This window comes from Zosterops lateralis, assembly GCF_965231275.1.
Source record: "Zosterops lateralis genome assembly, chromosome: 2".
In the NCBI taxonomy this organism is placed as follows: domain Eukaryota; kingdom Metazoa; phylum Chordata; class Aves; order Passeriformes; family Zosteropidae; genus Zosterops; species Zosterops lateralis.
The window spans coordinates 51,253,832-51,281,352 of NC_139763.1; the positions used below are offsets into that span (position 1 = coordinate 51,253,832).

The 27,521-nt window shown below is 39.6% G+C and overlaps 1 protein-coding gene across 3 annotated transcripts in view; it reads left to right on the plus strand.

Annotated features, from left to right (window-relative positions):
• Window positions 1-27,521, plus strand: part of KLF12 (KLF transcription factor 12) — a 228,498-nt gene that overhangs the window by 157,969 nt on the left and 43,008 nt on the right. For 2 of the 3 annotated variants that reach the window (XM_083854551.1, XM_083854552.1), the window contains one exon: window positions 9,804-9,863. The exons of the other annotated variant lie outside the window; for it this stretch is intronic. In XM_083854551.1, coding sequence (XP_083710677.1) covers window positions 9,804-9,863 — 60 coding nt within the window. The remainder of the gene's footprint in view (window positions 1-9,803; window positions 9,864-27,521) is intronic. 3 annotated transcript variants of the gene reach the window in all.

Genomic DNA, 27,521 nt, shown 5'->3' on the forward strand with positions numbered 1-27,521 from the left:
TGCAGTTACCTCACTCCCTGCGTAGGGGCTGGGTAGCGCATGGCACGCTCAGGCAGCGCTCCCTCTGCCCTGTTGGAGTTGTCTGATTTAGGGACATGGAGAGACTCCAGGCTGTGAGCTCCCGTTCCTCTCCATGCCCCTGGGCAGTGCAGACAGCTGCCTGGGACACACATCAGCCCTGCAGTTCCCTGGTGTGAGGTGAGGCCACGGCAATCCACAGCACCTGACTGGGGAGCCACTGTGCCAGAGGCAGGGAGTGACAGGATCATGCTGAATGCTCCCACATCTTCCCTTGCATCTCAGTCTGCCAGGTTTTAACCACAGGGAGATCAGCTCATCAGCTTTTGGAGAAACTGTTGTTTTAATACAGCCATTTTTAGGCTTGTTGTTTTGGAAAGGATGCTTACCTAGTTGGGTCACAGGACAGTTTGGAATGCCTATTTGAAAGCTTTGCTTTTCATATCCTCTTAAATTGGATGGCATCCACTGATGTTGCTGCTTTGTTTCAGGGCCACTGTAGTCTTACAGGAACAAATTCTTAGGAATAAAAATTGTGACAATGAAACACTAAGAGCCACGTGTTTGGCATTAGTTCTTATTTACACAAACAGAATGTAATTTGCTTGCATATTTGTAAAGTGACCAAGTATGACTATTTTTTCTTGGGGAAATTGCCATCTTGCTGCAAGTTTCATGTTGGCTGGGCTTACAGACTTCTTTCTCAGTAGTTCTTTTGGAATGAGTTCCGAGTTCTCCTTCAGTTCAACAAACCCAATCAATTATGTAAAGTTATAGATAAATAAAATCATTATTTCAAGCAGGATATTCGGTGAAATTTCTTCCTGTGACAGTGCTGCTTTATGGAAGTTGCTATGCTTTACAAAATACAGACTAAGAATAATTTATTATTCTCAGATAATATGCTCTGGCTGATTATAAATATTGCAGCATTATGTAGATTTCAGTGGGCTTTGCATTGTAAGCAGCACTTCATCCTTTTTGTGGCATGTTTTACAAACTCATTTTGACATGTAACATCTAACAAAGAGCAGATTTGCCTCTATATGCCTGACACCAGTGATGCTTATTACACAGCAAGAATAGCATCATATATTCAGGGCCAAATCTCAGATACACTCCAGAAATCTTTATGAAGTCAAGGGAGGAGAAGGCATTAATTAACCCCTAGAAGACCAGTAAAACTTTTTTAGGGTCCCTCACAGAGGCAACATGCTGTTCCCTCACCCTGGCAGCCTTTCTATCCCTAGGCAGAACTGATGCAGGATGGCCTCAGGAGCCATCTCCGTGGTACACAGTAATGCAAACCCTGAACAGTGCATTCATCTCTTTATTTTCCGCACATTTGTGTGGTCAAATACATTATTTTACACCATGCAGCTCTCCCTCCCTGAATATGCATAACTTAAGGTCTACTTGCAAAAGCTGAGGGCAGAAGCAGGAGAGGCAGAGAGTGATTTTTAGCATGAACTTTTGACCAGTATATTGGTAAAAATCCAAAGATGCAGAAATTCCTCTTTCTCTCTAGACTTCTTTTCTCCTTAGGTGTTGTAAGTGGAGGAAACTCCTTTGATGGAACCATTTTTTTCTTTCAAATGTCAAGGAAAAGAAGAACTGTGCATATAAACTGATGATGCTTCAGATAGTGGATTGTTTTTCTTGAGTAAGGGAGAGACAGAAATTTTAGAAAGGAAATCCTGTCTCCTTGTAGTTATAGCTGCAGTTAATTCACAGAGATGGGATTTGTCATTTGTATGTAACTGTTCTGACCTTTAACATGAATTCCTCTTTGCACTGAGCTGGGTGCCTTGGAGTGCTTGTATGAAAATGAGATTAGGGACTCTACCTCTCTTCTCTTTGGCTGCTTTATGTGATTGATACATTGATGCTAATGTGATCATCTTACTTTATTTGTAAATTCTCTGGCATCTATTGCTGCAATACAGGAGGAGTTAGTTTTGGATACTGCACTAGCAAAAAAGAATTTTCACAACAGACAGACCAATGTACTCTCTTAAATTAGTGCATGCTTTTCAAATCTGATTTTTTTTCCCCTAGTCCTCTTTTTTTTTCTCCCTCCTCTTCACTGTAAATCAATTTCTGTGGTTTATTTTTATTTCTTTTGACGTTTTTATCTTTGTTTCCATCAGCCATTCATTTTCTACACTGGTATAGTTTGTTTTCCTGCTTCAGTTGCAATCATTACTACTGTTGTGCTATTCATTATAGGGAACTTTCACCTCAGTTTTTTCTTCCACTTTCAGACAAAATACTTCGTCTTGAATCTCCAAGAAACATAAGCAAGGGTGTTTCAGCAGTGCTTGTATGAACTTTGCTTCCCTCTTCTCTGGTACATCTGCCCACTGTGAACAAATGCTCATTTTAAAACTGGCACACTATTGAATGTTGATTTTACAGATGGAGAATTGGCTAGTGCTCATCCAGAATTCCTCAGTAAAAGATTTTTTTTTTCCACTGGAAAACGCTAATTGGTTTGAAGTGAAATCGTGGGAATATATAATTTTCAATTTTACTTGTCTTATGAAGAATACCTAAGTCTGGGATGCATTTTTCCATTGCAGCAAGACTTTAGAGCAGAAGATTGCATAGTTGCTGCAATTGGAGGGAAATTGGACCGCACACTAAGAAAACTGTCTGTGGGCCTCTGACCTCCCTACAGGCTGTAACACAGTGAGGCTTCTCCTTGGCCTCCTCCAGAGCTGTTCTACAAACTGAACTGACTCGCTGAAAACATTGAGAGGCATTTGTGCGATACGTAAGCAAAAGGCAGTGGTGACATAGAGCCCTGCAAGGCCTCTGTTACGGTTGGTGCCCCCACTGTGTCATTATTTCAGGGATGTTTCTGTTCTAGTTTTGTTTTATTTTTTGTAAGCAGTGTCAAGTAAGTATCCTGTGGCAGAAAAGAAGAGGCTTTTGCAATGAAAAGTGTTGCTGGATTGGATGCTGGCTACTGACCCAAGGGCACCACTGAGCTGGCAGAGTGTGCTTTGTCTCAGCTACCTTAGGCAACCTCTAGGCAATGCTGGACTGTCTGTTTTGGACATAACCTTGCACCCAAGTTCATCTCTCACAATGCAAGCTATCTAAAAGTTAGGCTCAAGTATTTTGGATTTCTTTAGTGGAGAGATATTTCTAGGTAAAGTCATCTTACCAGTTATGACCTTTCAAAAGGTATCTGTCTTCCCCAGCAGCTGTAAAAGAACCTGGAGAAGTGGTTTAGGGAGAATGATAAAACTTTATATTGCTGAAGTTATATATGAGGAAACTCTCTCTATGTTATTTTCTAAGGCCATGCTGGAAGTCAGTGACTTGAGAAGAAGCTGAACTAGTGCATCTAAATTTGATGTGCTACAGGTCAAATCACTGCTACAAGTGTGATTTCTCCTACCTGTGTGCACTCCCTACATGCAGTTCAGACAGTTTGTTGAAGAAGTACTGACTGCTTCTACAATATGTTTATATGGCATTTTATAAAGTTATTGGTAGCAAAATCTGAATTCTCAGAAAAATCTATTTGCATATAAAAACGAATTGTCCTAAAGGCCTTATTAAGGACTTCAAGAGCTTGAAAGACCTATATGCCTTTAGGAATTGCTCTTTAGGCACTAAGTATGAACCTCAGGTTTCAATAATCCAATAAACCCATATTATTCTAAAAAGGTGGGGTTTTTTTTTTTGTTGTTGTTTTTTTTTGTTGTTTTTTTTTTTGTTTTGTTTTGTTTTTGTTTTTGTTTTTTTTTTTTTTTTTTGTTTTAGTTTTTGTTTTTGTTTGGTTTTTTTGGTTTTTTGTTGGTTTTTTTTTTTTTTTGTAAATGTGTGATGTTTGACAAAAGAGAAGTTCAATAACTTGCAAGTTGAGCAGTAAAATCAAATAATGCCATCCTGTGCATGCACTAGGATTTTTTTGTGGGAAGATTTTCTGCTCTATGTCCCAAGGCCTTTTGCCAGGATAACAAGATTCTCCATCAGCCATTGATCTTTAGAAGCAGGGGCTAGGTGAATGGTAACTGTAAATCAAAACCAGCAGAAATTAACAGAGAAATTAACATCACTTCCTGCTTTGAGAGGGTTGAATTGCTTAAATGGAATTGTATAGGGAGATAGGGGTATTGTCACATTGTTCCCTGAAGAAAGCTAATTTGAAAATAAAAGTGCTTTTATTGGTCTACACAAAATCATATCTTCCTGTCTCCTCTGTAATAAGTTTCCATGGCTGTTGATTAGGTCATTCTAGAGCTTTTACCACACCATGGCTGGGAGTATTATTTTCCTTTTGAGAGAAATATTTAAATTAATTGCCTAATAAGCTTGAAGAACTAAGGAATCCTGGTTCTGTTAAAGTTCAAAATCCTGTTTCTGTTTTCCATTAACTTTGTTTGGTCTAATGATTAGTCCTGAAACTAAGAGAAGCCCTGGGTGCTAAAAAAAAAAGGAAAGTAACTCCACACTTTGGCTATTTGGGAGACCATTATCTTGCAGTGAAAGAGTTACTTGTAACATGTATTGGTTTGATACCTTCTGTATGTCTCTTTCACTTCCTTTATCTATCACACAGAAACTTTGAAAGATCTTGTTTCCTGGCTTTTAGTTTAGTGTCTGTATTGAATTCACAAATAAATGTCCTCTTAAACATAAGTTCGATTAGTTAATTAATGTAAATTTTAGTGTAAGAAGTGCCGATCATTTCAAGGTAGCTGTAAAACTTTGCCATTACTGGAATTTTACATTTCTAAACATGTTTACATAAACATGCTTTGGAATAAAATGCCATGGAACAATAGCATGTGATTATCATTCAGATAGCATTTTTTATCTTTGGAGTGCTTTGCAAACATTAACTAATTGAATTGTACAGGTCCCCTGTGTGTTCAAATATTATAATTATCCACAGGTTAGTGACTTGCTCAAGGCCGTGCAGCAAAGCAGAGAAAGAGTTGGGATCAGATACATCTGCCTCTTACTCCTGTGCTTAATCCACTGTAATGTGTTGCTCCAGAGTGAAGCTCTAGTCATTAGTTGGTAGATATGTAAAATGCATTTTATGGATAGTGAGGCAGGCATTCTGTAATTGCTTGAAGAGCATGACACTGAAGAATGAATTATAAATAACATTATGAATTTCTGCTACCCAGTTAGCAGTTTGTACACCTGTTTGGCATCTCTTTCCCCAGTGATTCGTTATTCAGCTTTTTATGTTTTCTCTTTCTAAATCAGCACAGAAATCAGGGGCAGAGCCATGTGCCTTAAGAAATTTAGAACTATAACAAATACTCATAGGTGTGGATTGGATAACAGAACACTGTGGAAGAACCCACAATAAAACTACCTGGGTGAACTGCTACTTTGACTTACTGATAAGAAAAAGAAAGAGCATTGTCCTCTGCTGTCACTTGAGCCAAAAATATTTCATGTTTCATTATCTAGATTAGATAAGTTTTTATCTTTTCCATAAGGCAGTTCCTGTGATTTTGTGACAGACATACATGCGGGACAATTAAATCTTAATAGCAGTGCTTGCACTGATTTATGGAAATACTGTCCTGAATGTATAGGTCAATGCATGCAAAAACTCAAAAGTTGTGTAGGTCATGGGTATGTAAACTGCACGTAAAGGAGGGAACTGTTAAGAGAGGAACTCTGTTTGGCAAGGCATAATTGACTGAGCATGTAAATACAGTGATTAAAAAAAAAATACTAACCTACTTTTTTTTCCTGCCTTTTTCTTTTCTCTTGCATAATGGGAAAAGATTTTTCCCATCTATTAGTTCAGTCATCTTTTACTAGTAGTGATTTCACCACAGCCTCATTTCTCACAGCAAGTTCTTCTTAGGCTGGAGATAAAAGAGGAGTGAGTGGAAGTTCTTGAATGATGGATATGAAGAGAGGTTTTTTTGTGTTGAGCCTGTGTGCCAAGGAAGTGTCACTGTCCATGTGTATGTGACTTAGAACATGAGCATTTTTAATACATATCAGAAAGGATACTTGGACTTTACAGCCACCACACATACGAAATTACTCTAGTCAAAATAAAGGAATTGAAAGCTAAAACAAGGAGTAAAGCAGCACAATGGCTGTTATTATAGCATCTAATCCTGAAGTAGTGAAAGTCACAGGTTTCAGAGTCAAACTCTGCACTTCCATCATTAGAGCAGTGACAAAAGATGTGTCAAGCATGAGGTTCTGGGTCATATTTTTCTTTATTTATCCTTGTGATATATACTTTATACTGCCACAGGATAAAGTAGTGCAAGGGAATATGAAAGCTGAGGCAGGCAGAAAAGAAGGAAGGGACCAGGGTGGATCAGAGGAGGCAGCAACAGCCAGAGCTCTCTTGTCTAGCCTGTGTTGCTAGCTCAGCGGGGCGTGGAGCAGGCTGGCAGGCACTGAGGCCAGAGGCTGCCCTAGAAAGTGCTCACCCTATGGCCTGTTTACAGGATCTGCTGCTGGCTGAAAAGCCCAGCATTACAAACAGAGCCTGAAAAATAAATTAACCTGAGAATCACCAGAAGCTGACATTAGGCAGTAAAAGAAATACTTGGTTTATGTATTTATTAAAAGTCAGCAGTGCCAGTCCTGTCAAAATATGTCCCTCAATTATTTGCATGAGAAGTAAAATATTTAGCATAGTGCTAGGGTAATGCATGATAAATCAGGGACAGACAATGCTGACAGATAGATATATAAGTCACCATGGTATTTCTTTTAAGAACTGATGAGCACTGCTGTTTCTGTAATCAGTTGCTTGTCAGGGCCAAAGAGTCAAACCATTGATAAATAAATTCACAGGAGGAACTACAATAATGACCAAAAACTCAGTCATAAAAGTTTCAAAAGCACAATAATAGAGTCGTGTTGTATAATAAATTGTTTGCTGAAAGTTATTTACCAAGCTGAACTGGTTTATTCCTTTTGCACTCAGTTTTTCCACTTCAGAACTGCTTACTGTCTGTATCACCACTTAATTTCTGAGATCCTTTGCCATTCCTAAAGCATAGTCAGAATAATAGAATGTCATTTTCCTTTTGCTTGAGAGGAACTACAAGTACATGCAATTCTGTAACAGGTACATCTTTGCCGATATACTGCACAACACAGAGGTTCACTGTCCCCAAATGCTTGCAATACACATGAAGTACTGCAGCTACCTAGGACTAAGATGAGCCACAAGAGCACAGACAGGCACTTGAGACAAGATGCAGATTTTCTGCTTTGAGTGGAGGTCTGGTGGAGGTGTTGTGAGGTTCTGAAATAGGTGATTGGCTCCAGCAGTGTGGCAGAGCACCTACACAAGGCATTAATACTCCCACAGTATAATAAACAAAGAGTTAAAGGCTTTTAAGTTCAATGGGCAGAGCAATCAGCTTCCTAGAGCTGTCTCCACTTACATCCTGGCTGGGTACTTGGCTGTGAGTTGTCTCTGCTCTCTTTGGAGCTCGGGCTTCTGAACTGTAGTAGTTCATTAAAGTAGTTTGGAAAAAAAAAGAGCAGCTCACGTTCCCAACTTTCCGTTGTGGAAACGAAGAGGTCAGGTTCTGAGCTTACCTATTTCTGCCTGTTTTAACACCCAGAGCTTGCTGTCCTCTTCCCATTGGCCATCTCTCTGTGTAAAAATGTTACAGCCAGCAGTGGTGCAGCCACCCACCTATGGCATAAAAGCCTGGTGGTTAGAGCACTAACTCAGGAAGCCAGATACCTGTATTTGTATGCAAAAGATACCCAGCCGTGGTCCTTTTCCTCTTCTTTATTCTACACTTACATTTTGGGTTGGGAAGTGACTGTTACAGATCCTTTTTATGCTGATTTGTCTGAGATGTGTTTTAGCTATTTTCATAGCACAGATAAGCTTCAAGTTCCAGAGGCAAGTGTTAGGTATTTCTCTCCATGGTTTCTGGGTTGTAGAAGAGGCTGAGTGTGAGGCACAGCCCTTTGGCTTTCACACCAAACAGAGAGGAATGAGCATAGTAAGTTTGAGGTGTCAGTGACGTTGGTTGGATGATGCCTGAGTGTCTTTTGCTTCAGTGCCTGGATACTATACGTTTTAAACAGAGTTTTAGTTGTCTACTAAATTTCCCACTGTCAAAAATTCAGCGTGCAAATATTTAACCTCAGCAACTGCACTTTGGTCTGCCCTGTTGCTTAGTTGTTAAAAAGGGAACTTTATGAAAAGGAGTGTCTAAAATTCAGAGTTACAACTTCTAGGTAATGTATTATTGTTTATATCACCTGTGCAAATAAATGATTTTCCAATAAGACACAGAGATGATTGCAAACTAATTAACATGGAGAACCATTGGTGTTAATGGTTTCCAGTAACTGTTTTTCCAGTGCACATTGCTTTCAGTTGAGGGCTGTTGGGGCAGGAGAGATTTTGTCGCAGTGCTCCTTGATTAGGTACTGACACAGCTGTAAAATGAAATCTGGACCTATTTACTGTGGGACAAGTACTTTATATATTTCTGAGAAGGAAAAGACTCTACATGGAGAGTGGAGAAAGAGTGAGGAAAAAATCAAAACAGTGTGAGGCAGTGATGGAGCTAATAACTTTTACTACAAAAATTCTTTACATAATTTTGTCATCTCCATAGGATATTTCTGTCATTATCAGAAATTTAGCATCTAGCAAATGGCAAAAACAGTAAAGAAAGCCAATATTTACTGTACACTTGAAGCAAGGAAATGTGGCAGGTTCAAAGCATGCAGTGCAAAATTTTGAGAGCAAATAGATTATTTGTAGGTTTCCAAGGGCGAGTAGAAAATGCAATTATATAAATCAAGCAAAGTTATTCTGAAAATTTCCTTTTCACTTTCAACAACTCCAGTACCAACCTGGAAATTTTAATTGAGCAGTATAAAAGATCCAAAACATTTTCAGTGCAAATGCATTCAACTGTTAGTGTGCTAGAGCTTTTTTATGATTCATACTGTTACTCTCATATTTTTGCTAGTTTCTTGGGCATTGGCCTCAGACTACTTTCACAGTACATTTGAGGTCTGAACCACAGAGAGAAGAACTAAAGGGGCTTATTCATGTTCTTGGCTTTCTACAGGTTTTTCTTTTTTTCCCCATAACTTGGTGGAACTTTTTCCAAAACCCATCTGCATGATGCTTCTTGTTTAAGCACATGCATTAGATCTGAATTTGTCAGTGAAAAGGAACATTTAATGTAGTCCAAATCTCAGCCAGCATAGGAGTTCATATAGCTATGACATTGCGTATTTCTATGGTTCATTATTCAAAATAGTATTTTAGAAGATTGTCTATTTTTCCTGGAGTCCCAGTTCTAAATCAAAATGTTAAAGCCTAAGATTTTCAGTGTAGTGTTAGGAATAGTATTATGGATGCAGCAGAATTCTAGGAGCAGACGTTCACTGCAGCCACTATTTCCTCCTCATGCAATGATTGCCTGCTGTAGATTCTCATTAGAGTTTACCTCTTTGTCACTGTTTATTTTTTAATAAGAAAATATGATCCATCATGATCCAGAATTACAACTGAGTGACATGTGGGCACTTAAGCTTTTACTTTGCTGCCATGAAAATGAATCGCAGAGCTCCTAATGACTTACTTATTGTTACCTGGGACATCTACAGAGCAAATTAAGTTTGAGAACGGTTTTGAGTGAATGGGAAAATCCTAAAGTGCCTTCCACACTGAGGCTATGTGCCTTACTTACTTTGCAGTAAGTGTTCCTCAAGCTTGTCTAAGTCCCCTTCGATTATTTGGGGTAACTTAAAATTCCTAATTGTCTGTGTTCAATTTCCAGAGAGAGCATGTGGGGCTGTGCCAGGTCAGCTGTTAACCCTTTTCGTTTTTTCAACTCCAGGTATGAAGCATTTTATTGTGTATTACATAATATTCTGTTTTATTGATAAAGTCTAGTAGCAGTACTTTTCAAGTTTCTTTCCCTCTTTATGTCATGACTGGGTATGTGGGGTTAGGCAAGATCTGAAGTTGAGTTTTGCAATTGCATTTTTTTTATCTTGAGGCTCAGAGGGTGGTGGGAAAGCTGCAATTTTTATTTTCTTTTACCAATCCCAGTGTTTAAATACAAGCATAGAAAATACCTTGTCTGATGTTTAATAATACAGCTTAAAGTGTTCAAATAGTCTGCTGAAATTGAGTAAAGAAGTTAATGTGCATCAGGGTAGCTCATGTTATAATGAGTTATTGCCAGTTACCATGAAGCAAAGATGCAAAATGTATGGAGAGCTCTTTGCAAACATCTCCTTGCTTTTATTTTAAGGTAGGCAAAATTTAAAAACCTTACTGTGTAATGTGCCTAGTAGGTGCCCTGCTTTTGGGTGCAGGGTTTACATGCCAGTCCAGTGTGAGGGGTGACTGTAAGGCTTCAGCAAGTGTTGTGATGCCATAAGTGCCCTCGGGTTCACTCCCCTTGCCCAGGTAGAAAGGATGTCAAATCACAGAAGGATGTACCAAAGCTGCTAGGGTTCCTGTTTTTGTGGGGTTCATGGCTGTTGCTTTTGTGGGTTTTAAAATAGTATGCTGTGAAATGTCAACTTTCAGTGTGCTTACTTACTTGCCTGTCCTCTCTTCTGTTGTTTGTTTTGTGTGCCCCACAGAAGATTCCTTTGGAGTCCTTATGGGACAAGTGTTAACCCATCAACTCACTGCTTTATCTGCTCTTAGTGACCTGTGTGTTCTCTGCCTGTGGAGTACAGAAGAAAAACTTTACACATTCAGTATAAGCAAATAACTGTGCAGAATAAATCAAATTCTTCACATTTATAAGCTTCGTAATAAAATTAGGAAGAAGACATGTTTAAGAGCAATTACACTTTCAAACTGCTAATGAGTAGTCAAATACAGAAGTCATTCCTCAAGACTACTCCTATCTCCAATTTGCAGTTAATTACACTACAACTGGTATATTTATATTAAAAATTTGCAGGATCTTATTACTCAAACATTTTCAAAGCAGCAGCATGAGCAATTTCTCTGTTAGAGCTAATACAAATCTTTTAAGGTTTCCTTGGCTATGAAATTAAAGCAATACATTTATTTTTAAAAATCCTTAGAATTTTCTTTAATCTGATTGCATTATCAGTGCAACCTGAGAAATTATTCTGAAGAGCCTACTAGTCTCTCAGGATGTTGTGTTTATGCATATTTCAGATACAATTTTTAATGGAGGCTTCTTTAGCTTGCATTAAATTTACTATAAAATTTTGCCTATTGGCTTCTATTCTGCAGGAAGCATTTTCAAGAAGGAAACTTATGTTGTTAATTTTTTGCTCCTTGTTAATGTTGTCAGTATTTTGCTTTAAAAATCCCTTATGAATTTAAATGGTATTTTCATACCATGGTAATGAATATTAGATCCTACTAATGAGGCCCCCTGAAAAACATGCATGGTTAGATGTAGATGAAGATCGCATAAGTCATCTCATACAGCAATTCTAAATTGCTGTAAGTTACTGTGCTCAGACTGGAGTGAGATGAGACTGAAAGGTAATACTTGGCAGGACAAATAGGTTCTAATAAAAACAGATATTTGGAAAAGAGCTGTAGGGTTTTTGTATCTTTTTAAAAGAAAGAACTAAATTGATCAAGAAGTCACATCTGTCAATCCCCATTTGGGCCATGCAGACCTGCCTGTAGATTGAAAGTGGAAATGAGATCAGTGAGATTAACATTAAAGTCAGTGCATTATTTGAAAGTATGAATAGTTATGATGCTCTTTAAACTACTGACAATTCTAGGAGTCTTTCTCACGCTGGTCCTGGTTCTTGGGATATGGCACTGTTGGAGTTTGGGAGCAGTTAACTGCTTGTCAGAAGTAAATTCTGCAATTAAATGCACCTATATGAGTGGATATATTTTGTTTGAATTAAATTTCATGCCTACCAAGGTCTAGATAGTTTTCAACTTTGTATTACTAAACTCATCTTTTTCCACTAAATTGCAAGGAAGTTATCCTTCCATAAAATTACACTCAAAATTATGGTATTCCAGTTAGGAAAGTACAGAAACATTCTTTGATACTTTAATTTCTTTGTGATGACAGAGGAACAGAGCGGATCACAAAGTCTTGAAGAAACATTTTTTGTAGCTTTTTTTTCCCCTATTTTTTCTTATTGGGTTCATCAAATCTACTAAAAGTTGTAAGTTTTACTCAAAACCAATTCCGCACAAATCTGCATCTGCTGACCTGTGTGGATGGCCAGAGGCTGGGATGGTTGCCTCAGTTCATGCACATCTAACTGTTGATTTCCTCTAAAATGTGGAGCATTTTGTCTGGACTGCCTCCTCTGATCCACGGGGAACAAAGTGATAATGTGTGTGAGTTTCATGTGTTGGGGGCACAACCTGCCTCTTCATCTTTGCTTCTTGCAAAGGGGACTGCTTTTGCTCTTGTATCATCTCCCTCAATCTTCTTTTTAACACCTCATCCACAGGCTCAGCCAGATGGGAGATGTTTGGCAGCTGGAGGACCCAGATGCCAAATTCTGGAATACAGCTTTACTACATTGGCAAGTGGGTTCATGGCTGACTTCTTGGCTTGCACCTCTGCTAACTTCTTTGGCTACTGTCTAGCTGGCAGCTGTGGCACTGCCTCTGGGGCTGTGTTCAGGTCAAGCTGCTTTGCAGTTGGATGGCTTTCCTGTTCTGAATTACTTTGCTGGACACCATTTTCACCTTAATTCGCTTTGACTCTCCACTGTTTGAAGATGAAGGTTTGCAGTGTTCTGTTGTTTTCCTGATATTTGTGAGACTAATTTGAAGCAGTCATTCTCATTTGTCACCAGTTCAAAAAGAAAATAAGCATTGCAGTGCGGAGTACACTGCTTTACTTGCTAACATTCCCATTAGTTAGTAAGAATGTTATGGCCCAAGTCTGTACTTGCAATCCATCTCCAGGACCAAACTGTTTACTGAAGAGCACAGGCTTTAAAGGATAAATATCTTATGTCTAAACTTTGATTGCTTTTAGCTCAAAGTGAATCTAGCATCTGTCAAACAGAAAAAAAACCCCACACATTTGCAGAGGTAATCTGGATCATTTTTAAAGAACAGGATAAAGAATAATGATGATGATAATAAATAGGAAGTTACTGGTAATAATTAAGAGCACTGCCAGCAGAAAATGGTTGATCTTCTCTTTGCTGAATTTGGAATGTCCTCATTTCACATTTTAGTTTTACCTCCATTTTTTTACTGGGCTTTTTTTGTTAGTTTGTTGTGGTTTGTTTTTTGGTTGTATTTTTTTCATAAATAAGGCAATGAAAAATTAATGTATCTAGGATAGCCGAAGCATTTGAAGCAATTCCCTAATCTATGTATTTTCCTTCATGCAGCTCAGTGCATAAACATTACTTTCAATGGGAAAAACAACAAAATCAGGAGGTCAATTACCCTCTGCATACTTAGTGTAAAGTTCAGATTAGTCATACCTACTATGAAATTTTCATTCCCTCTCTCAGATAGAGTGGGACTGTGTTGTGCTACACTAGAGGCACTGGTGTCTCTGTTGCACTCTCAGAAAACTTCTTTAATGCTTGAGTGAGTAGCACTTGTGCTTCACTGTGAGACGAAACTTCTACCTGTATAAGGTTAAGCTTTGCAGATTGATCTGACCTCTGAGGAAAAGCACTTGAATTCCTCATTGTAGTCACTAGAGGGAATTGCATGTTCTGAGAACAACTAAAAAGGAGCCCTTACCAATCTAGTTTAGGTGTATACTTTGCTGATGGCCTAGGGAATGTAAATGCTTCTCTGGGAATACAGGCCAGTTACATCAGATCAATCATTATGGACTGTATAGGGAACCAGTAGAAAATAAGAACATAATTTTCCTTCAGAGGTAGTCTCTGTAGCTCTTTCAGGATTATAATGGAGCAGAGATAAGTCTTTTGTCAAACAAGCTGGCAGCAGCAACAGCAATTTTGCCACTTCTCCAGATGAGTTTCATTAACTAGCTCATCAACAGAGTGGGTAACCTGAGGCCTGAGCACAAGCTGATCTCATTGGGATACTTGCTGCAGGCCTAATGAGATTAGATACTAGGGGAGCAGTGAAGTGTCATCTCCCTTCTTGCTAAATATGGGCAGCTGTATGGACAGGAACATGAAAGTCATGGGATGAGGAAGGAGAGTGGGTAAAAAGAACCTGTATCCTTGCCTGAGCACGAACAGGATTGGGACTGTAGGCTCCATTGCCTTGAGCAACATCAGACCAGAAACAGTTGTGGATACTGAAATAAACCTTCCATTGTTCCTCTCTAAATGCTTAGTGTCCAGATTTCTAGTATGGAGCCAGGATCCCCCTTTTCTGCCCAACCTTTTAGCCTTGTGGTTCTTGCATTCCTGATTACAGAGTAGTAATTACATTACTCACTTCCATGGACACTTATGCTCAAGACCCTGCATCCTTATAGCCAGATTATTCCTGGGGTGTTGCTCCTTCTCTGGGTGAATTACCTGACTGCAATGCTGCAGTACAGCACGTTGCCAATGCCACCACCATCAGAACTCTGCTGGCCTTTGGGGGCTTCTTCACAAGGCACAGGCAAAGTTCAGGACAGGGCCCTGCCTTTAGGTGGAAAACAGGTAGCTGCCAGAATGATCATGTGCTGACATGTGTCTAGTGGTACCTAAAGAACCTCCATCTTAACAGTGAAGGACCTCATGGGTTTGGGGGGAGTCTGTGTAGGACTCTTCATGGGACAGTGGGTGGGGATGGGGTCATGGACATAGTCAGACATTTGGGTATCTCCCTCCTAAATCAGGCTTTCAGCATGCCCATTTTCAAACTTCAGCACTTTCCAAACTCTATTTTCTTCTTTAACATTAACAAGTTTTCAGTGCTTTTTAATGTATTAGAATTAAAGATGTTATTCCATTACCTAGACTATTCCTTTTCCATGTTTACCTGTTTCTGCCCTTTTTCAAATCAAAGGAGGAGTCTGATTGTTTTTAATTTTTCATCTCAGCCACAGCTTTTGCCCTGGGAGAGATTCTCTATCAAAGAGATTCTTGTCACTTTCTGTGTGCTACAGGCTTTGGAAGTCATATTCATATATAAGGTTGAGTTAATTCTCTTTCCTTTTTTTTTTAAAGCACCAATGATTGTTGTCCTTATGCATTCTATTCAGGCAGAGAAACAATGTGTGCTGTTAAAAAGGAAAAATACGCAACCACAAAGATGTTTTTCCTTTCTCTTGCACCTCCAGTACATTCTGTAACCCAGTTACTGTAATTGTTTTCAAACTTTTTTTAAACATACATACTGTCAAGAGATTATGGTAAAATAAGTGTTTCTCATAAGGCCAATGAGACTGCAAGGGATAAAAAAAAGATGACAGAGCAAACAGAAAATCCCTTGCTTTGTTTATCAACATTTTTTTTTTTCTCTAATGGCAGATTCTTGGAGAAAGGCTCTGTTTACTTCAATGGAAAACTAACTTAGGGTTTACTGATTCCCAAGGCAAAAAGAAGGCATGGTTTCCAATTTGCAAGCTATTCAGTGTGTGTGATGAACTGAAGTCATTTGTGGATTTGTATGTTGCGTTTTGACGTGATTAAATGTTTTAAGTCTATTGATTTCATGCTGGGGATTAATGATGCTGAATGAAAGAGCATCAAAGAATAAAACGTGTTTACATGCTCGATTAAAATACCTTTAAAAAGTGTCAGAGTACCTATTGTTGGATAGGAACATGATAAGAGTAGCACTTAGACCAATCACACATCCTGCATGGATAGGAAAATGCATTACCTTCTTTAGGCATAGAAAGAAGAAAAGCAAAGATTTGATAAGGATTGACTGTACCTTTCTGAATGCTTAACACTCATGTTTGACTAGGTTTTTTTGGAAGAGGGGATTAGAGTAGTTTCATTATCCCTTACCACAGATCTGTTTTACTGAATCAATCAAAGCATGATGCTTAGCTGCTTGGGATTAATGAGATGATCTTTTAACTGGAGAACTTGTTGGTAACAGCAATGTTAATAAAGGACAAGACCTAATGATACTCAGTGTAGCTGCAGACTCGAGATACAGTAAAGATGATGTTTGCTGCTTTGAATTTGCCTAATACTTTTAGATCTGTTTGCCTTAGCATATTAGCTCAAAAACATATCATTATCTTAAAATGTTCATAGTGCTAATTGGCTTGTATCTGCTCTCTGCAAGTGTTCGTAATGGCTGTCTAGATTCATGGGTTGTATCTGGAATTGCAGTTAGGTGTCACATTCTGTTTACCAAGATAATAGTAGATAGAGGTGAAAAAGACCTATTTGCTTGTTAAATCCACCACGTTGCAAGCACAGTATAGGCTCTTCCAATAGTATTAAACTGTTAGCACCCCTTATGTCAGCCAGAATGTCAGGCAGAGAATTTATTTGTGGTGTATCTGGGGAGAAGGACGCCTTAATGATCAGGTTAGCATGTGAAATACTTGATGCACGTGAAATACTCCCTACTGAGCTAGGGAGAAGTTTAAGTGTGCAATTTAATGCAGCTGAGTAAATGTCTGACAAGACCAACTCAAGCACCCATTCGTTCTTTCTCTCCCCATGCTCTGATCTGGATTAGCATATGTAAGATAAACTCAGCATCAGTCCGATACACCCTACAATTCATTTGTCTTGGAACAGGGTTGAATGATTATCCTGGGTTTGAGGCAGGAGAGGGGGGGTTGACAACATGCAGTTATTTTTTTTCTTCTCCCATTTCTATTGCTTAATACAAGACCTGAAGCCCTTAGTTACAGAACAAAGTGTCTGAGCAGTAACCAAGCTTGTGCAAACCCAAGAGAAGAGTAATGACTGTTCCTCGCAAGCTTCCTGCCTCAGTGCAGGTGCAGGAATCAGGAGGGCCTGAATAATTCATAAGGTGCAAATTAGCCCCAGCTTGCTCCCACTGCTCGAATTTTGCTTCTGCTTACCTACCTAGTTGCTGGAAAGAAGAGAATAAAGAATGCTTGGGAAACCAGGGAGAGAAAGGCAAAGAGTGTTACAGTTTAAAGGCCAGAGTCGCAGAGACTGCTGAATGCCCGGTGTGTTTGAAGGCTTGGTGCTTGTTGAGGAATTGGACTCTAGATTGATTATACATAGAGTGTTTTCTCAGGAAGAAGGAAGCTCTGGGGACCCATTCCATTGCTCTTGGAGAGGAAAAAACTTCCTTTTAAGAATTAGGTTTTTCCTGCTTTTATTGTTACAGTTTCTAAAAGTTATTGAGTAAAAAAAAAAAAGTTAAAAGTTAATTTAAAGCCTGTTAAGGTATTGGAGAGAGTAAATATTTATGGTGCCATTCAACTCAGTGGTTCAGAGAAATTTGATGAGAGATCTTGGATGTTAGGATGGTTACTGCTTTGAGTAAATATGGATTTCAAGGGCTTGCATGAACCTTGTTAGGTATGGAAATACAGTGTGCAATTAGCTTGTATTTTTATCATTTAAAAGGCAGCATTCCTCTCTTTTAAATAGTTAGTGATGGTTACCTTTTCCGTTGGATTAGTTATCTGCTTTTTCTGCTCAGAAGACCAAAATGAGAGGTTAGTAGTGTTCAGTCTTTCTGTTACACAACATTGCATCTCACCCAAACATCAAGTAAAAGGTTTTTCTGAGCACTGTTGTGGAAGAAGGGAATTCCTTACACAGCTCTTGGAACAGCTTGTGTGTCACCATGCAGTACAGAAAGGAGCTGGCCTGAAAAAGGCAGGTTGTTTCTGCTGTGTGCCCGACTATCCCTTTGACATCTCTCATATGGGAGATGGAAACATCTGACGACTCCAGCAGGAGCAGGAACAAGGTAGCTAGTTTTCCCTATTGGCAGGTGTTCAGATGGAGAAAAAACTCCCCTAATGTTTTGCTGTGCTGAATATGAAAAGTGATCGACATCAGGAAAAAAGCTTCCTTTTCAGTGGTTTTGGAGGTTTTCTGGTTTTTTTTCATTTGTTTTGAGGTTTTTGTCCAACATTCACCCCTTTTATATGTATCTCCTCTACCCCACACCCTCTTGGCTCTCACGTGCAGCAGCTAGATCACGTTGCCATCATCTGTTTTTGTATTTCCCTCATTTGGGTTGCTGGAATAGGAGCTGGCTCTCATTTCTAGCTGGTTCTGTCATTTCCGCTAGGCCCCAGCTTGGGGAAGTGCCAAGACCAACAGGTGATCCTTGTAGCTGCAAAGCAGCAGGAAGAAGGCTGTGTGTGGAGGAGACGGTGCACCAGAGAGGCTGCTTGGCCCTGCTCCATCTTGCTGTATAATTAATGCCCCCTCCCCAACCCCTCATACTGAGCAGAAAATCTGTGCAGAACAACTCAGCTGTAGGGAAAATGGTAATAAAGAGTCCTGGAAGAATATAGGTTGTGTAAGTGCAGAGATGCGCTCCCTCTTGGGGAGAAACTGTGGCTTGTCCTTGGTAAGGAACAAGGACCAAATTTTATTGGCTTCTGTAAAGTAATATGCACTCCATCAACCAGTGCAAGAAAGTAAGCATTTCAATAAATTTCAGTGTTACACTCATGGGACTTCTTATTTGTATAGGAACTAGTTTGGAATGAGGTGATAATTTAGTTAAGATTTTCTCTACAAGGAATAGCTTGCAAAGTCACATGGAAATTATTTGGACAGAGAGTTAACTGTGGTTGGGAAGGACCACCTCAAGCTGTAGGGGCCACCTGGAGCAGGAGCCATACAAGCTCTGCATTCTCTGGGACAGTGCTGATGGGGAGGCATGGCTGTGCAGGGCTTCACAAGGATAATTTTTAGAACGTGTGAAAAAATTCCAGGAACCCTCAGGATGACCTCAAAAAGTAATTTTTTTCAGAGGAAACGCCTAAAGGCCGGTTTTTTTTTTTTTGGTGGTTTTTTTTTTTTTTTTTTTTTTTTTTTTTTTTTTTTTTGTTTGTTTTGTTTTTTGTTTTGTTTTTTTTTTTTTTGGTTTTTTTTTTGGTTTTTTTTGTTTTTTGTTTTTGTTTTTTATATATATATGAAAACAGTTATACTTAGTAGCTGACAGTGGCTTAGGAAAACCAGTTTTAAAACATACCTCCAAGGCTTAGGTAAACCCCGTGGCATGTGTGATAACGTGTCTCTGAAAACCATAACTGCATGTTTGTATTTGTGAGGCAGGCTGATGTTTTGAGATAGACACATGTTAGCTTTAATCCTTTGAAAATTAGATGTTATCTCAAATTCTTTCTGCTCAGTATACATGGAAGCCAAATTGCTTCTTCCACCTGTGGACTAATTGTTTGAAAACTGAAGGTTTCATGTGGACAAGGTTTAAGTTTTCTGCACTTAGAGAGCTGGGCTCTCCCAGTGCACCACTGCACATTCCCATAGCATGGGGCAGCTGTGGGGAGCAGGAAACTGGGAAGCCTGGATCAGTTTCACTGGTGAAACTGGGGTGCTGCAGCAGATCTGCACAGCGAAAGCATCACCTTGACTGACTGTTCCTGCCGTACACAAACCAGAAACACAAACAGCAGTGAGATCAAACTGAAACATCAACATATTTAGTAATGCTTCTAGCAGCTATCTGTCTGCAATCCTTTTGACTAAACCAGCAGTGATTTTTCTTTGTGTTGTTCTGCAGTTTGTCAGCCATCTGAAGGGGAGGAGGTGGGGGATACATTGCATCTCAGGGATATGTTGCGTGTGTGCAAACCTAAGGGTGCTGCAACACCTGAACTGGCAGCAGATTGTTCATGAATACACTCTTCTCTTGGACATGTCTCCCCATGCTAAATGGTGCACCATTGCAATGGTTCAGTGGACACTGACATCTCAGTATTTTTTCTCCCTTGTGTCCCTTCCTTTTTCCGTGCTGGTTTACTGCTTTTACCCCCTACCAAAACCTCTTGTATAAGAGGCTGTTAGTAGGGAGTGAGGTGTTTCTGTCAGCAGTTTGTAAATTTTTCTCTTCTCTCATCTGTGTCTTGGGAGACTGTCATAATCCCTGCATTTGCAGCGGGTCCTGGGCAAACCTGAATAGTCCCTCTGGCAGCCTCCATTGTTACTCTTGTGTCCCCTTGGGTTAGGGGACTAGAGGGAATGGTTTCTTTCTAAGATGCACACCCATGACTCTAGTGACCTCTTAAAAAGCCCCATGGGCATGGCAGGTTGTCATGGAACCAGAATCTTTTATCTGTAGGGGGTGAGGGATCCCAGTGACTGTTCCATCAGGAAGCAGCACTAACAGTTGGAGACGCTGGAGAGTGAGCAGGGATACTTCCCACCTGGATTTGGCTACAGTACAGCCTGGTCTGGGCAAAAGCTTTCCGAAGAATACTGCAGGCAGGAGAAAAGCATCCTTGGGCAGCCTCTGTAAAGTCAAGTTTTCCAGTGCCTTTGGCAGGCAGCCTGAAGCAGATCCATTCCTTATGCCAGCCCTATGGAGCACTGCCCATTGTGGTTCTCCCTCCTGCTGCAGCACATACCTTACTATTATTAATATTCTGGAGGCGCCAGCAGCATGCTTTGTTCTGGATGGAATCTGGTTGCCCAGAGTGCAGGGAACTGTGTGGCCATTGTTTTAGTATTGGTAGGTGGATTTGGTAATGAGTGCTGTAGTTTTTCCTGGTCGTTTTTTAAATTCACCTTTCTCTATTCTGCCTCCTCCCTGGGCTGTCCGCAGTGCACTCAGCACATGAAGGATGCTGTAATTCCTCCGGCAGAAGAGAGGGAAGAGCTCTTGGGACACCAGGGTGCATAGCAGGGGCAGGCTCACACAGCATCATAGCACTTCAGTGGGAATAGACTATACATTTGGCTACACTTAGTGGTCTGCATGGTTCCTAAGTGTGCACAGCCCCTCAGTGTGGGTTGTTGGTGCACTCTGCAGTGTGTAGGGAAAAGAGCTGCTCCTGTGTATTGGCCTACTGCATCTTGGCCCGAAGTCATGGACTCTATTGTGCCATCACTGTAAAATCAGTGGAAGTTTCAAAATCTGTGGCTGCTGCTGCTGAATCCTTAATAGGCATATTTACTTTGGAACTGCAAAACTTTTAAATATATCTGCTTTCAGACTGCAACACCTTCACACAAAAAGATTAAGATTAGCATGCAAGCAAACAGCACTTCTGGAAAAAAACAGTGGATTTGGAAAACACGCTAACAAAATGTCCTGTCACAGGGACTCCTGTGAACTCAGTGTGGAATAAGAAGAGGCAGCGTGCACTGAACCTCATGTCTCCCAGATTAGTAACTGTTTAATGTTATTCCTGTAACCTGTATACTTCCTCCTGTTACACCACCTCCTCCTGGTTTTCCACCCTGTGTAGTTCTAGTGTTTCACCAAGTATTAGCCCTTTGTAGCGCATACTTTGTCTTTTTAACTACTTTGTGAAGTACCTAATGCTCTTTTGGGTGCCACATAAGTGATAATAATAATAATAGTAATAATAATAATTTTCCAGGTGTACTATATCAAGTTGTGATGTTTATTGCACAGACACAAAGTAGCAGGGGACTGTTGAATGCTGATAACTCAGCTGTAAGGTAAGCCTCTAACACAGGAAGGGAAATGCTCTGGTTTATTTATGAGTACATTCAGAAGCAATGTCTGCCTTCCAGTATACCCATGCTTTTTGGGATAGCACATTTTACTTGGATGCAGTATTGCCAGAGGTCAATAATAATAAGGGCTAAATTGCTTACAACGCAAAGGTAATGAAACATTCTCATTACACTCCAGTCCTCATTTTCATTGTTAATTCTGTGTTGTTCAACTATTCACTGGTTTCTCCCTTACCAGTGTGGCAGTGAGACAGCCAGGCTGAGCCATCTGCTGCTGGTGCTTGAGAGGTGCAAAGAGATGCCACAAAGAAAATTGATTGACTGCAGTTGACTGTATTAGGGAGAGACCTTATTTGAACTGGCAGTAACTGGAGGGAAGTGTGAACTGGCTTTAATTCTCGAGCAGACCTCTGAATATTAAGGATGTACACAGCAGTTGGAAGAATACATTCAGAGTCCAGTCATGTTCGAGATCACATCCCCTTGGCTTTCTCATTGTTGCTGTGGTTGTTCACAGCTGAGGGGAATTCTCTAGTTTTTGGATTTAATGTTAGATATGTAATTGGGTGGAAAATTAATGTAAACTTAAAATAATTTGGTTTCGCAGTCATTATACTCCTTAGTGTTAAATTATTAAGCTTTCTGTCTCTGGTATCTCCCAAAAGCCCTGCCATTACTGATCGTCTGACTGTCTTTATTAGCTTATATTTTTTCCCTAAAAGCAAGGCCTCATGTACAGTGTAATTATCCAGCAGTGCTGATTAATGGCATAATTCCCTTTTCTGTAAAACTGCTGTGTAAATTATTTTCATTTCATAAAAATTACTTGTCAGGCAATTTTCTGGAGAGTTTTTTGATTTTTTTTAAGGTTTTTATCCACCCTCTCTATCACTATGTCATGGCAATATTATTAAACACTGTTGTGTCTGAGCTTGTGCAAGCACTAAATGCTACAATGATTTTAATGGAGAAAATTAAAGTAGTTTCCATGCTATTGTTACTTCTGCCACCAGACCTGATGAACAAAAGATACCCTTTTCTGAGAACAGCAGTGTTTTTGGAGGTAGCTGTCTTAATGGCAATATCAAAGAGACTTCATGTGTTGAGCCAGCTGTTGAAATCTCTGCCACTTCTCAACCTTTCAGATTTCCTGTTGCCACTTACAGTATGTTTTCGGGAACCTCAGCATCCTACATGTCCTTTTTTTCTTTTTTGCTGCTGTCTCTTCCCTTTTTGCCTTGGCGGTGGCTCCTTACCCTTGCTCTAGCCTCTGTCAGGGAGAATGAGAAGCCCACTCACCGCTTTCCCATGCCCTTAGATATTTCTTCATGCTCCCTACACCTGTTTCCTGGGCTGGATGATACTGAGAAGATTCCTAGCATGTCTTTCTTGGACTATGAAATGTGCTTGAACAGGAAGTGGTGCTATGCTCATCAGCTTATCATCTGGGTTTGATGTTAACAAAACAATGGACCGTGCACAGTGCAGAGCCCTGCTTTACTGAACTGCAGGACAGCCTGATATTGAAAATTGAACCTTTTCCTTTCTGAGGAGAAGGTTCTTTTCTGTTTCCTTTAGTCTGCTGTTTTTAAAGCTGTCATTTTGAAGCTGCCATGTATTTGTAACACTCCAAGTAGTGCAAAGGTCCTCCTAGTCCTGTTAGTAAAAGAACTAGCAAACCTACTCCTCTGATATAGGAGTCCTTCACTGAAGCTGGCATGCAAAGCTGGTTTCAAAAGAGCAACTTTCACTAGTGTGTGTGTAGAAACAACTGACCAAAGTCTAAAATCCTTCCCACTGAGGTCCAAGTGAACCCAGTAACCTGGCTAGTGTTCACCAAAAGAGCAGAGAAACAAGGTTGTGATAGAGCAATTCTTCCTCTGGCGTACCTGTGTCCCCTCTATCCATCTTTTACCTTACAGCATTAAAAAAAAATTTAGTAGTTTCTGCCTCTCAGCCTCTGAGGCTATTACTTGACCTTAATGTTTAATATCCATATATGGCCCTGCCCTTTGCAAACTTGTGTAATCCTCATTTGAGCTCATCTATATCCCTGCCCCCTGCAGTATACAGTGGCTGGGAGCTCTCAGTATGCAATATATAAAAAAAAAAAAATTAAAAAGTTCTTCCCTGTGTTGAATTGAAATCCCCAGTTCTCAGAAAAAAATAGTGAATAATCACTTCCTATCATTACATTCTTGGTTGTGCAGAGCTCTACTATCTCCCCTCAGTTATCTGACAAATTTGGCATTCACAGGGTAGCATGGTTGTGGGCCAGCTGTCAAAGAAGTGACTGAAATAATTTTCCTGGGGAGCCTTTTCCACTCTGCAGTCTCTCCTTGAGACCAAATTAATCCTAGATCTGCCATCATTTGAATCTATCACTAAGAATAGGTAAATTAAAGAAACATGCTTACCATGGACTACTCTGTCACTCGTTACCTTCAGAACATCCCTTCTTCTGGCACAAATAGTTACAAAGCATAAAACTACTGAAATACCATTCATTTAACTGCTCTCACCATTTACTTCTAAAGAGATGATAGCTTGTTCAGCTCTCATTTTTAGATACGGCAAAATTATGCTTACTGCTTGTTCAGCTGCTTGACCTGTTGGCATATCCCTATAGAGCTCGTCATTTCTGCAGTGCCAGGAAGAACTGGGATTACCGTGCCTATTGGTATAATTATTTCCAAATATCTCTTTAGCTTTGTATTTCTGGAACTAATTTGTTGTCTTTTTACATTATTTTGTGTCTTTTTTTTGTTGTTTAATCCTGTGCACCTGTGCTGTTGTACATCCTTTGATTGCTGCTGGGAGCTACAGCAATGAGCAGATGGAGTCAGATGAATCTTTTACAATTTTAAAAAAGTTTATTTAATGTGTTTAAAATGAAAATGTGTATTTTACATTACATATTAATCTGAGTTAGAGACTTCAACTCAGTGTGTTAAAAATGGTCCTGATATATCTTTTCCCTGGTTCTCCTAGTCTCAGTGACCTTAACAACCAGTATTTTTATTGACACATGGCTTGGCAAATAAAGGCTGAAATAGGAAATGGACTGTCTTCTCTGATGTGTTTCATAACTCCGTCAGGCATTTGCAATACTGATTTTAAATGTTTAATTATACTCAAAGTTATTCAAAATCTATTACATATGTCTGGCTTGGAAGTGAGAGAAGTAACCCCTTCAATAAACTTTTCCCCCTTCCCCCAATTCCACTATAACATTCTGACTGATAATATTTTCTCATTATTAATTAGTTTTCTAGAGATTGTTGTCTTTAAATCTCCCTAGGCCCCCAGCTAAGGGTGGCTTTTGAGGGTAGATGCTTACTGGACATTAGGGAACATTGTTCAGAGCAGCATAAACCTAGTGTGTTTCAGTATGTCTCCATAGTGCAGAAGGGATTTGCATCAGGGTGTGTACTAAACAGTAGCTCTACTTCAGCAGTCCTTTCCTTATAATTGTGGAAGAAAAAAAAATCAGAAATCTGTTGCTTTGCAGTAAGACTCTGCTTAATTGTAACAGAGATAGGACTGTAAACCATGCTAAGTCATAAAGGTCACAGCTTCTGTGAGAAGTTTCTCTATTAATAGTCTAAAAGTATTTTGTTTCTGCCAAGCTAGTGCTTGGAACCGAATTAGTCCCTCATTACAAGTCTGATACATTAAAGTCAAGGGTGTATCAGTATGCCCTGTGTTGCCTCCAGACACCTTCCACTGTGTCTCACTCAGACTGCATTTTCATAAATGCACACATATGTAAATATAAGTAGGCAGATGACTTAGCAATTTGTTGAGCAATCAAACAACTTCTAAACCAAATAAGGCTTTTTTTTTTTTTTCCCATTCTGTTTTCTCTGTTCTTAACAATATTTTGCAAATCACCACTGTTTATCAGCTGTGTGAAAATAGTTGCCATGATTTCCCAATATCACTTGTTGCCTTCAGTGTAGCAGCTAAAGGTACTGCCATAGATAAATACTAGGTGCTTCTCTTGGTATGACTCCTTTCATCAGTACAGTTCATTCTGCATTAACTGGAGAGAGGTGCACTTCTCTATCCTATGTGAAAACATTTGTGTCTAAGATAAATGAGGTGAATTATCGCAGGAATTGTCAGTTTCTCCCTGGGTCTGTTTTTCCTTTGGCCATCAAAGGAGTCTAAGCAAACGACTTAACTAAGTTAGAACAGAAAAAAATAAGGTGTTTTAAAGAGAATGTAACAAATGGAGATGTTATCTTCAGGATAAAGATATCCTGGAGGAAAAAAAAAAATCCCTCTTTGAAAATTATTATGTGAGTTCTAATCCTAAACAGCATTATGTGAGTTTTAATCCTAAACTGAGCACCCGATGAAGGCCAGAAAAATGGAGTTTGAAGGATGAGTTACCTTGAATCACACACACCTTTACATTCAGTATGTATATGGGACTGTGAATAAGTATTTCTCGTCTGCCAAATGCCACCCTGCTTATCATAGATTTCTGATTTTTAAGGATGCCCCAATCGCCCATATTTTTCATTCTATTCTATATTTCTATTCAATTTCTATCGTAACAAAGAATTAAAAGAAAAAAAAAAGGAAAAAAAAGGAAGATAGAAGAAAAAAATTGGGCAGTTAATTATTCTGTGTGTCATTCCTTTCTCTGAAAAATGGTAGTAACATTGTCCATCAGCCTCACTTGGGTATTGAGAAAATAAATTCATAAATCTGAACTCTGTTCAAATTTTATGTTGATTCTCATAGTAAAACCAATGAATTATAGATAAACCTGATAATAATTGAGAGTAAAGGGAATGGAGGTTTACTGCTTTGTTTGCTCTCTTTTTGCTCTCTCTGGTAGCACAAAAATGAATTGTTTATTACTGAAGTCCTAAGGGTGAGACCACTGGTGATTTCTGCTGCTCTCATAAATTGTGTTGGGCCCTTGAGATGCAGTTTTTAAAGTGGCCATGGTTCAGTGTCTGGTTCTGAATTGTGATTATGTTGGACCCAAAAGCAAAGATTTTTATCCCGGTGGTGCAAATATACTCATGCAAGCAAGCCTTGCACCTTCAGAGAATGCCTTTCATTTTTGTGGGGTCCCACATTGACACAAGTTTGACCATTTGGATCCAATTGCAGAAGTTAATGTTTAGATCCAGCAGTTTCAGGGTTTTTTTACCTACACACAACACAGAACTATTTCTGTCAGTGTTGGGTGGTTGAGGCTTGCTCTTTAAAAAACTTAGGGTTAGTGTGAGAACGGTCTTCTAGAAGAGACTTTGTGTCTGGGATGCTTCAGTTGTGATGTGACAAGGAAGTCAAGTTTTGGAATGTATGTGAGTGGAAGTCTTCATTTGTTGGTTTAATGTTTGAGCCCTTTAGCAGTGACATAACTTGGTGATGTCAATTCCTTTCCCAAAAATAGCAGGGATTACTTGGTTGCACAGATGAATGGACAAATCTAATGGCAGAGTCCAGTCCCTGTCCCTAGTCATGGGTATTTCCCACTTGTCTTGTGTGGGTACCCAAGTTCAGCTGAGTTCTGGTAAATCATGCCAGAGAGGGCACTGGCACATATTAGCTCCCTAACTTGCTTCTCTCCATAGGGTTAGAGGTGTATATGGCTTGGGGTGGAGAGGGTTAGGGTTAGAGTTGTGAAAATAGCCCAGACATAGCATGTTGATGCTCTAGACACTGTAGTAAGTGCCTTCCATCTGTAACTATTCCAAAAGGCCGTTCCCTGCATGCTTTCTGATGTCCCTGTGTGTCCCAACCATTGCCACACATGTAGGTGGGATTTCTCAAACTTCTGATAGTGTCTATGAATTTAAAGTCTAGTAGCTTGGTTTTTAAGACACATTTTTGGGAAACTGCATAGAAGGGACTGATCCACCTGAACTGGAATTATTTACCCAAATAAAGTCTCTTGTGTGCTCAGGGAATCACAGAATCAGCTCTGATTGCAGCAGTTTACAGATGTCAAGGAATTATGCATGCATGGA